The sequence below is a fragment of the Leptonotus elevatus genome, chromosome 2 (genome assembly GCF_054856555.1).
Source record: "Leptonotus elevatus isolate MCC_2025b chromosome 2, RoL_Lele_1.0, whole genome shotgun sequence".
Classification (NCBI taxonomy): Eukaryota; Metazoa; Chordata; class Actinopteri; order Syngnathiformes; family Syngnathidae; genus Leptonotus; species Leptonotus elevatus.
In genome coordinates, this window is record NC_141240.1 from 8209346 (window position 1) to 8221625 (window position 12280).

Sequence of the window (12280 nt, forward strand, 5' to 3'; positions counted from 1 at the left end):
GGTAGAAATAAGATGGAACAGCTCCAAGCATTATGTGTGGGATTCCCATTAGAAATCTGATGGTTTGGACTGTTGTACATTTTATCTGTACCAGTAGTTCCAGACATGTTTACTCTAAATTTAGTTTTTAATTCAGTTAAATGTGTAATAATTATTCCCTCTCTTCCTGTCTAGTCAAGTCAGCGTTTTGACGGAGCAGTTGACCTGGACACAACAGAGACTGGACTCCTTATTTCATTCTGAGCCTGTTAGAACGCAGTCATGCAAGATGTTATGAACCCTGCAGTGAAGAAGGTGTTGGCTAACTAAGTTGGTACAAGCAGGAAGTGGCTGGCATAGTATCATCAACGCTTGTGTTTTATTTTGTTATGTATGCTTGCTTTCGCAATTCCACTTTTTATTTATTTGTGATCTTCCTTCACGCATTTTTGCTGTTTTTATACCTTATTTGTTCTTTGTACATTTTAACATTACACTCATCTTGTTTAGGAATGCACTGTGATAATGTGCCATTTTAATAGACAAATATTGTTTTGGGCAGATTTGGTATAGCAATTGCATTTTAAAATGCAGGTCAACATGTGGATACAGCCACCAATTTGTCAACTTCCTGTGAGTGTCAAGCACGCTCACAAACAGAACAATTACAATGTATATCATTTATTTGATGATTTAACATAATCATCCTTTGAAAAAGGAAGAAAAACATACAGAGATATACAATATAAATCTAAGCCTAGATACATTTTGTGGCAGCACAGAACATTTCACATTCCATTATGGGACCAAGGCCATACAACACCTGACTTTTTAAAATGTCAGCTACAAAGCATAGTGTCATCTTAAGAGTGAGCGTTCAGTAGCTCTCATGAGGCTGGGGGGGAAAAACAAAAACAAAACGTTTTTCTCTCCTCCTCTTATAGTCTCTCCAAATGTGTTGTTGCATGCACAGTACACAATAACTTAGGTGTCAGGAGTCTGTATTTTTTTTTCTTTAATACTTTGTTGATAGAAATAAAAAATATTGGCCCAAGAGTATGTGCCTTCATTCACTGTTTTCATACTATAGATGTACAAATGTTTTTATTCTTCTCTTTTTCTGGACCTTGAGGATTCCTTAAAACCACCTCACATGTACATGAAGCCTCGTCTACACAGTAGAAAACAGGACCAGCTCGGGGATTGCATCACCCCACCCGCCCCCAGTCATATTTGATCTCAAAATAATTGCAGCCAGACAGCAACAATCCAAGTACAATACATTCAGTTATTTTAAGACTGTCACAAGTTTAAAGTTGTATTCTTAAGTATCTCTTAGTAGTCCTATTTAATACATGTTCATGCACAAAGCTATGCGAGTGTTTGTTGTGGTAGGGTGGGGGTTCATGAAAAAGAATGTCTCAGATTTATCATTCATGAGTTGGAAGTGGTTGATTATTCAAAACCACAATCATGTTCTACATGCAGCAATCAAGTGAAAACATACCAATACCTGCTCGCAACCTGTCCGTCCTGCATGTGTACATGCCGTCTCACAACCTGCTCACGTGCAATATAACGAGGGCTTACATTCAGATGGAAAAAAACTATGACCATGGCTCATTATCCTCTACCTGAAGAACAATGGATCTGATACAGGTACATTCAATGCTAGCATTTGCTCATCAGACGGCCAGCGTGGTCCGACTGTGGAGTCCATTGAAATCCATTTGCGTCAAGTGGAACTTCAGCATGGTCACATTTTAGAGAAGAAAATAAATGGATGCTTTCTTTCCTCTTTTTTTTTGCTAAATAGACTGACATTTGCCAGCATAACAATCACAAACTCAATGCTTATTTGATCATCTTTTTTTTTATCATTTAGGGTTGTGCACACATTATATATATATATATATATATATATTATATACATTTTTAAATATACACGGAATTTCTCCAATGTCTCACTGCTTGCAACAAGTCAAGGTGGGAAATCAAACAAACACTTAAAGACAAAGAGTACAATAGTAACCCAACATGGATTGATGAGCAATCTGTAGGATATCGAACTAAAAATAGCACACTGAAATGAGTAACAAACACGGACATTTATACTTGAAAATGTTTCTGAATAAGAAAATGTAGTGCTGAACATTTTTTTTCATCTGTTTGTGAGACAATGCTGCGTGGGTAACAATTGCCTCTCAGAAGCCTACTGGCAGTTTGATCAATTTGGATAAAATCAGGTTCCACGTTTGCTTCAGGAGCCATGAGAAGATGAACTGGAAATAAAATGGCAGTGTTGTTCATTCTTGTGCTGTTTTGTCATTCCTCTCCCCGCCCAAAAATGACGCCAAGAATAGTAAAAACCTGGAAGCCTGAGAGTCATGATAATCCTGAAGTAGAAACTGTCGGTAAAAATTGACCACATTGGAAGATCATTGCATGCATTTACAGTGCATAGGGTACCAATCAAACATATTGTTTCATGGATTTTTGGAATTGCCTGCATTTTTCTGATCACCTATGTGGTATAAAGTTCTATCTCTCTTTTTTTTATTAGAATACTGCTTTTGTCATTTATCTTACTTAGGTTGTTTTTTTTGCAAAGACTGTATATTCTCAATTGCTGGCATTTTGTCTCGATGTTTTATGGGAAATGACTACCACAAGTCCCAGTTACAGTACATACTACAGAAAAGAAAAGAGATTCAAACACGGCAAATATAAAAAGATATTGGATGAAAACTTGGTACAGAACTTTATCAGTCTTTCAGTCTTTAGTCTGATTTTGATCGATTCAATGCATGTATAAAAGCACAGACAAAAAAGGAAGTAAACCAAACCAAATGGGAAATGACAGACAACAAAACTGTCCATTCAAACATAGTAGAGCCAGTAGATAAGATTAAAAAAGGAGAAAACCGAAGGGAAGATGATCCGTGACCAACGGTCAATGGCGTTGACATCGGTCAGGTCAGGGATTTTGATTTTTAGCTGCGAGGACCGCCTTCTCAGTCGGCTGCGTTTCATCTGAGCAGAGCGCTCCAGGGAGTGACGACTGGCGGAACGTGGACCGACTCCGCCGCTCTGCTTGCGATATTGAATGTGCGATGAGGCTGTGCTGTCCAGCTGCACCATGGACTGAGAGTTCCTGATATCTGCTACGCTGGTGGTGATCTCCCCTCCCGCCACTTCATTATGGATTTCCAAGGTGGTCAGCAGGATGTTCCCGTGTCCTGGTTCCGCCTGAGTGAGTGAAGTGATTAGCATTAGATGAATCCAAGTGGACCAAGTTTAAACAATTTGTCAAATAATCCGGTGCCATGAAATGTGTTATGTCGTGACTGTAGTATAATACACTCGTGACTCATCACAATCTTAGAGTCTGAAGACTCTAGTAGAAAGTCAATGACATCACTCAACAATTTCATTGAATACACAGCAGAAACAACACACTGCATGCCCATGATGTATGCCAGTGACAGGAACCAAATTGGTAGCAATGCACGATGGTTTTCATGCAAATGTATCAACTGAGCAAGTCCAGCTTTTTTCTACTTCGTTCTTTTTTTTTCTTTTTTCTTTTTACCTCAGCTAAGCAGGTTATTATTCCATCAGTGTGGGTTTGTATAATGTAAACTTACACTCCCCTTCAAAAGTATTGGAACAGTAGCCCCTTTATTTTTCCTGCATTCTAGAAAATTTGGGTTTGTGTCAAAAGCTAAATACGTGACAAGAGATCAGCAGTTCAACTTTTATTCAAAAATGTTTACAGTACAACTGGATTGGACACACTGCTTAAAATCTTCCGTTATTTAAAAATTAAACAGGCAATTTTTAGGTGGCGAAAAGTCATATAACATGTACTCCTTTGGATGAGTTTTAAATCTGAGGGCTCTGTTTTCGTAAATCTGGCGCATCATGATTTTTATGCACCTGACAATTTGGTGGCAGAAAGTAGACTAAACTTTAAACCAACTAAGAATAGGTCTAAATTGTGGCGCATGTGGTGTAACGTGATTCAGATTCAAACAGATTCTGAGCTCCGCAGCTATGTGATAAATATGGCATCAATGTGCATTTAACACTCTAAATCATTGAAGAAATCCATTGAATTAATTATCATTATGGTTTATCATATTGTGTTATGTTATGTGTTTTTGATAACCGAGGTACAACTGGTGGGTGTGTATTGGGATTGTTGTCACACTTGGATGCACGATTGCACGATTGCACGATAAGGGGTAAAAGTGCCCACTTTACAACAGCCAACTTTAAATCATCCTCAAGTGGAGATGTTCTTGCAGTTCCTTATAAACCTACTTTGAGTGCATCGATCTCCTGCATGGATTCTATAGAGTCAGTTCTGCTTTTGCCATGTAGACCACGTAACCTCTCCTGTGCTGAATTTAAAGCTGGGATGCAAGTCGGCTGTCTTCTCTCACACAATGGTGAAAATTTCCGTTTTTAACTGCACACGTCTACAATAATACCTAAAGAAAGAAAACACTCATTCGCGCAGTTAGATCTGAGTACAAAACTCAATACTTTTTTTTGGGTATGGATCAATTTAGGTTGGTACTACCGAGCACCAATTCATATGAAAATGGTAGCATACCAGGTTTTGGTTCTGAAGCATCTTTCTAATGGCACACTTGAAAGTAGCAGTGCACACACGGCAATGATGACGTCATCCACTCCCGGGGGCGCACCATAAATACATTTACGGACTAGAAGCAAGCGAAACTCGACCAATTGTGCGGCTGACTGCTGCTGAGCCAAACAAATACAATGCATACAAATACATTTCCAGGATGCTTCGACTAGGCGTGGAGAGATGGACTTGTCTGTGCTGGCGCCAAGCAGTGGCTGGCAATGTCTGAGGGGGCAGTCATCGGTGTAGGGAACCACATCGTCCGCCACTACCCAGCGCCAGCAGTCCATCTTCCACTGCTGAAACAAATCATTTAGGCAAGTGCAGTTTGTTCAAATGTGAAAGGTATCCATCTGCGCTAGACTTACGCTGCAAATGAACATAAGACACTAAGGTGCTGTCCCAATACTCGCTCTTACACTCTTACGCAAGTGTGTAGGACTGTAGTGTGTCCCATTCTCCGAAGTGTACTGTCACCTCACTACGCCACGCCTCCTTTGCGCCCTTTTTCTACACTTCGGCTGAGCCCGCATCTCAGCCGAAGTGTATTACCCACAATTCATTGTGGACTTGACCAAAAAAGCGGGAAAATGGTGGCATTCGATGGTAATTTCTTTGCCTGTGCCTAAAGTATTTTCAAGTGTAAATATCAAATTATTATTCGTTTCATAATTTTTATATGTGTAAGTTTAACGTCACCTACATATTTTGCCCTAGTTGCTGTACTTAGCGACCGTGTGCGCATGCGCCACAGGTCATGCAGGGACCGCAAATAAATGCTTCGTAAATCCAGGCGTGGGACCATAGCTGTCGTCGACTGGGGTTTTTACTTTAGTACTATACTTTACTACAGTTTTGATATCACTTTAAGCAGAAAAATTGCCCCAAAAGAACAAACGCTGCAGCGATGCTTGATGACACAATCAAACACGGTTGCGCAAGTCGATGACATCACTCGCAATGTCCCAATGCTACAATTTTCTCACGCTTGTAACCTGCCCTTTCTAACACTTCATGCACTTCTATTAAGTGAACACTTCATTGAAGAGCGTAGGGTGTAGCGTGGGTATTGAGACTAGGCCTAAGAATTAATAGATTATTTACTTGTAGCTGCATCGAACCTGTAGCCCACTGACATCATACAACATTTGCAACAATGTAAACATAAAAAAGAACAAATTTAACAATGTCACCCCAGGTTTTCACTGCAGTTTTGCATCAAGGGGTCACTTCCTTCAGTCAATATAAATAATGAATCTGATTTATTTAGCGCTTTTCTATCTAATTAGACACTCAAAGACGCTTTACGATGGAACGGATACATTATACACGCACTCACGCATTCACACTATGGTGGTGGGAAGCTACTTAAGTAGCCACAGCTGCCCTGGGGCAGGCTGACGGAGGCGTGGCTGCTAGTGTGCGCCTACAGCCCCTCCGACCACCACCAAACATTCGCACCTTCCATACACCAGTGTGAGTAGCACTGGAGGCAATGTGTGTGAAGTGCCTTGCCCAAGGACACAACGACACATGACTTGGGGAGAGCGGGGATCGAACAGCTGACCTTCTTGTTACTGGACGACCGTTTTTACACCCAAGTCACCTTCTTGCACAATTGACTATGCAATTCTTTACCCAAATGAACTTCTTATTTTGGCAGTGTGCTTTGGGTTGCCTTGCTAAATGATGAATGATAACCTATTCAGTTTTGTTGTGTTTTTTTTTTTTTTAAGTGGACATATGGATACAAAAAAAAAATATTATTGTTTGTATACAGGTAGTTGGGTCTCTGCAGTGCCTGCCACCCATCAAGTGAGAAATTAAACAACCAAGTACATCTTTTGTGATACAGCTATTTCTGAAAATGAGTCTGTGAACTACCACGCCAAGTTCCTCAGCCAGTGACAGCTAGGCTGGGCAAAGTTCCAAAGCAAAATTACTACGTTGAAGCGGTAGAAGAAGCACTTTCATGCCAAAGCCAAAGGGCCGTTCTGTCTGCCTCTGCGAAAAAAATATATTTATTTGTCTTTATTTAGGGGGACTTGCTTGCTTTCCACACTCCGAGCTCCGCATCCACTAGTAGAAGCAAGCAGCTGGCCTCCACGAGCACTCACTGCTGAGTGAGGCACAAGAGGGGACGATGAAAGACAAACTTGAGGCGGGATGAAAGCTGGTTGACAGCTTAAGACAGATCAGCTCCAATACAAGCAATTTTCATTAAATATGCTGAAAATATGTCAACAATTCTTGATCCTTGGGATATTTTGACAAAATAATGCCAGATGTTATTAAGGCACCTAAAATGTTGAACAAATGGGACATCTTTAAATTGGCATGTAAAATATGTCTGTAGACCTCTGAGTTCATTTTGCTTGTTGCACAGCGTGTACGTTTGGGATCAGGAGTTAAGTTTATCAATTCGTCTCCTGTACACCAGCCACTGGCTTCTTTTTTTCTTCAAGACATTTCAAATGGCTAGGCTTATGCTTAGACAATGATTCAGATTGATTTTCCATTGTCTCTCAGCTTCAAGATTGCTTGTTTTTCACCCATCAACAGCTCTCCGGTTTTATAAAAATGGGGGAGCTTCAAAGAAAGGATGCTAAGTTCTAGGTTGTGTATCAATAAAGTATATGTAAACACCTACAAATAAGAGTCCAAGTTTTGTGATCTCTTGTCTCATAATTATGCTGTGATACCATGCCCAAAGTCTATCATCAACAATAATAAAGGAATTGGCCAAACTGTTCCACTGTTAGAGGAGAGCACGGTGATACATTTAAACATGGATAGCTATTGGAGCTGTCAAATGATAATTTTTTTAAAATCAGAATAATCACATCTTAGAATTTTGATGAGTCACAATTCATCGCTTAATTAAAAATACATTTTTATCAAAATGTTTTGCCCGCCAAATTTAAACAGTGCCTGTTATGTGTTATTTTTTTCAACATTTAATGTTATGAGGACGTCTTCAACATTTTCTTGATTCGCTACACACGCTCATCCTCTTCTTTTTCTGATCAGTTAATTACAGTGGTACCTCGGAGTTTGAACATAATTCATTCCTGCGAAGTGTTCAAAGTCTGAATTGTTAAACCTTCGAAACATGTTTTCCCCATAGGAAATATTGTAAATGCAATCAATCCGTTCCCAAGCTCCAAAAATTCCCATTTTAATTTCTATTTATGCTTTTTACATTCACACCCTGTACAGTATTTAAACAATAAAAAATACCTTACCTTTTTTGTTGTGGTGTGATGGCATCACTGGATGATAAATGCTATGTTAATGCTATCTTTAGTTCAGTGCTGAGTTTGTGTATTTTACATTGGGCATATTGTTAGACTACTAAGCGGTCCTTGAGTGCATTGTTAAAAGTCAGGCACGCTGTTGAACAGCTAAGGGGGGTCCTCGTGCCAGTATTTACGGAAGTAGTCATGGTAGTTACAATGGCGCAATCATTTTCCTAATTCCACTGTGGTTCGTAGCACTGTATGTTTTTCTTTGCTGCCACTGGCACTGTTGTCTTTCTTTGGGCCCAGGGCGAAGATAATTGTTGTGGGGAAACATCTAAATGCACTCGCGAGCATGGAGCACCTCCGGGAGTATTCGCGATCTGACTGGAAATGAGCAGTGCATTGTCTCAACTACCGCAACGTGAGTATTCGGCATTGCTCGGCTTTGCTCGGCTTCACTCGGCTTCACTCGGCTTCACTCGGCTACCCGTTTTCAAGATACGTTCGGCTTAGCTTGCTTTAGTTGGGTGTTTAAACTCCGAAAACTCCTAGGCATTTTTTACTCAGATTTTTTGGTTGAAGTCCGATTTGTACGAGTTCCAAGACGTTCAAACTCCGAGGTTCCACTGTACTTGCATAATTTAAAATGGAACAAAAAATGACCCCAATATTTTGATATGAAGAAATATTCTGAATGTCATACACAAGCATTTATTAAATGCTTTACTTTAATTTAGTTATGTTTATTGCTCAAACCCAACCTGTGCTACCTTTAACGTAACCATCCGCTGTCAACTAAAGCATCATCTGTGGTCAAAATTAATAGTGTGATTAATCTGAATTAATACATGATTAATGCGATAATATGTTTGTGATTAATTAATTAGTTAACGCTTTAATTTTGACAGCACTCATTTTAATATTTTAAATATGTTGTGTATATACCCTATATAATGAACAAAACTTCACAACAGAAATACATTTTCACATACAGAAACATTGCAGAAAAGCATGAAGTGATGAATTCCGCTTTAGATTTAGGTCATAAATGTATGCAGAACATAAATTACTGGCAAAAGATCATTTATTCATGATACGCTTTGAAATTAAATCACATTTATTCTATTTCATTATTTTCTTTGCAATGAAGTGACGACTTCAAAATAAAAAACTGAAACTAAGATGATGTACATACTGAGAGTTTAGGCCCTAATTGCTTGTGAATTTGCCAACAAATTACAACCTGTGTAACACCTCTCAGTCAAGTCAAGTTTATTTACCGGTATGTAGCCCTTAATCACAAAAGAGTCTCAAAGGGCTTCACAAGGTCAAAGGTTTATTTACAATTTCTTGTGCAAGGGTTGTAATGCATGGTGATAGCAAGCAATGTTTCAGTCCTTTTGAAAAAAAAAAACATTTTGTTTTTTCTCTCCTTTGAAACATGTATTTTTACATTGACAATGCTACTTTACATTTAGAAAATAAAATGCAACAAAAGTCCAAATGAATGAGCGAATTTCATGCTGACCAGCATTGAATTCATGGATGAGGGTGGATATGTTTTGTTTTGAGGTAGAATAACAAAAAAGAAAGATCCATGTTGGCAGCGGTGCCAACCTTGACTGAAACAACTCACCGAGCGTGAGTGGCGAAGGCCTCTAATCTGATTGGACCGTTTTAGGGAAGCAGCCCTACTACCTGCCTCCTGAGAAGACGACAAAGTTCAAAACTGCTTCTGTCATATACTGGAACCTAAGCCATACATGCTGCATATATAGTAACCCATTAATTAATGTATACCATTCAGCCATGCACAACAAGTTCTCTTCACAGCTTCTGTCAAGAGTGAACAAAAGTTAAATTTTAAGGGGGCTGCAATATCAAAGTCGATTCATCAATTAGTTGCTGGAAGGGGAGGAAAAAGCCATTCTTTTTTTTTTTTGCACTTGTTATGTAGCTGATCTGTTCTGCAACCTGTTTTCTTGGGTCAAAATGTGATTTTTCAGCAAGAAATTCTATGAACGAGCAATGCCATCCAACTTACCCTTGCAGCGTCATACTTGGCTGCCCTCTCATTGTTGGCTTTCTCAGCCTTTTCCGCCAGCTTTTTTTGCATCTGAGGCCCCCTTCCAAAGAAGATGTAGTTGACAAAGGCATACTCCAGAAGGGCAAGGAAGACCATGACAAAGCAGCCCATCAGGTACATGTCGATGGCCTTCACGTAGGGGATCTTGGGCAGCGTCTCTCTCAAGTGGGTGTTGATAGTAGTCATGGTCAGCACGGTGGTGATTCCTTTCGAGGAATACAAACATGACATCCATTGTGAAACAGCTCAATTTGATTAAACGTTTCTTCTCTTTTGCCTATTTGTGAAAGTAGAACGAGATTTAGGCCCTATTTTTGTAGAAAGGCATCTGCATCCTCAGTTTACATGCAGGCAAAAACCTTTTTTTTTTGCAAGGCCATGTAAATAGACCCTTATTCGAGTTACTCCTTTCATAACTGGAATTCTTGCTCATATAAACACGTTCGGAATATCTCGATCGATCGGGAAAATGTTTTTCGCTGAGCGCAGGCTCGCTATTTTCTTTGTCATCTTTTCTTCTTCTTCGCTGATTTGATTCACAAGGAATCTTGGTCTATGGAGTCACGACTTGTATGCGCAGCTCCGTCCTACTTGCTAAAGGAGCCTCCCTTGAATACATTGATTTCCCCACTGGGTTTTCACATTATTTTGTGTCTCTACGGCGGAAACGTCACAGTTTGTGCCTATATACACATACAGTAAATACAAGTACAAAAGTCCATGCTTCTGGCGTGTAACCCACTGGAAATACTTAAGCCGTTGTCAACAAACATGACGCTTGCAGCAAAGAACCACACTTCTGAAGCGAGGAGGAAACCGACTACTTTATTTATTTATTATTTAGTGTGGTGAGTGACATAATTAGAGTGTCTTGTATTGAAAGTATTGTAAGTTAAAAGAAATGACGTTATTTACGTAGTTACTTTCTCCGCGCGTCGCGGTCCGAACGGGTTATTCCAATCGAGCACAAATGAGCATGTAAATGGGAGTAACTCTTTGCGCCACGTATGTAAACATGTTACCGCGAATGTTTCAGAAACCGGAATTCTGACCTTAACCCGAATATTGAATTAAATTAAATTAAGCTGTGCGAACACCCGCTCCCGATAGGTGGACTGTTTTCACGCTTGCTCATGTTTGGCTGGTTAACACTGTTACTCAAAACAGCTTCGTATATTCACAGATGTGTCAGTAGTCTCCTTTTCAATCAGGCTTTTGATGACGTATGAATCGGATGCGTGCGGATGAGCGTTCACAGTGCAGACGCATCGCATACATATCCGATTTATATCCCCATACGAAAGAGGCCAAGGTCTGGTGTGAAAAAATCTGAATTTTACCGTTCACACTGCACGAAAAAAAATCAGATACGTGGATTAGATAGAGGGGCAGGCAGACATGTTCTCAGCTCTGTGGCGGTCATCATATTTCATTCATAAATACGACCTCTGAATCATTGTAGAAATCAATTCATTCATCAATTCAGCGTGTGACTGCGCTTCTCCCTTTAAACCCGGGAGAGCGGATATGTCATTTTGTTTTGTTTTGACCAATTCTTGGTCTCTTAGCCAATTAACTGCATCAGAATCTATACGAGAGGGTGACGTGGGCCTCGTAGTATGTCCTGGAATTTTATTCTAGCGTTTATGGTTGTTGCAGGAGTTATGAAATAAATGACGCGATTGACGACGGTGTGGGAGGAATTGAATCAGTGTAACGAGTCGACAGTGACATGTTAAGAAATAAGTTTGTAGACAAAGAGGATGTTGAAAATGTTCACGGCTTTGTAGCGGAATGGACGACGAATAATTGCCACTCGATCCCACGATGTTATTACAACTGCTCTCCAGTGTTGCAGGTAAATATATTTGTTAGATACCTGCAGACATTTGTTTGTTGATTTATAAAAAATATATATATTAAAGGTTTATAATAATAAAAAAATAAGATCTGAAATGTTTTGGAATTTATGCTTCAGGAGCTGAGATGTCAATTATCTTTAATATTGTTGAATTTCCAGGAAAACTTCAGCTTTTCGGGGGGTGACTATTCAAAAGTTACCCTTAGGTTTTAGAGGCATGTTTTTCCAGGCGCTTTAGGCCTTAATGGGTTAAATTATTATTATATAGTATTATCATTACCATTGCGGCCAGAGGTAGGGAACCCTGGTCCTCGAGAGCCACTGTCCTGTTTGTTTAGGATGTTTCCCACCTGCAACACACCTGAGCTTGCTGATAAACTGCTGATTTGAATCAGCTGTGTTGGAGGAGGGATACATCTAAAACAAGCAGGACAGCGGCTCTCGAGGACCAGAAT

General features: G+C 39.7%; 1 protein-coding gene across 3 annotated transcripts in view; it reads right to left on the bottom strand.

The window, feature by feature from the left end:
- Positions 1 to 644: 644 nt before the first annotated feature.
- The window catches only part of LOC147178306 (gamma-aminobutyric acid receptor subunit beta-3-like), a 74404-nt gene continuing 62768 nt past the window's right edge, over positions 645 to 12280 (bottom strand). For 2 of the 3 annotated variants that reach the window (XM_086068995.1, XM_086068997.1), the window contains 3 exons: positions 9923 to 10170; positions 9515 to 9583; positions 645 to 3228 (listed from right to left, as the gene is read on the bottom strand). In XM_086068995.1, the coding sequence (XP_085925121.1) occupies positions 2860 to 3228; positions 9515 to 9583; positions 9923 to 10170 (686 nt within the window). In that variant the 3' untranslated portion in view covers positions 645 to 2859. The remainder of the gene's footprint in view (positions 3229 to 9514; positions 9584 to 9922; positions 10171 to 12280) is intronic. The other variant, XM_086068996.1, reaches the window with a different exon arrangement.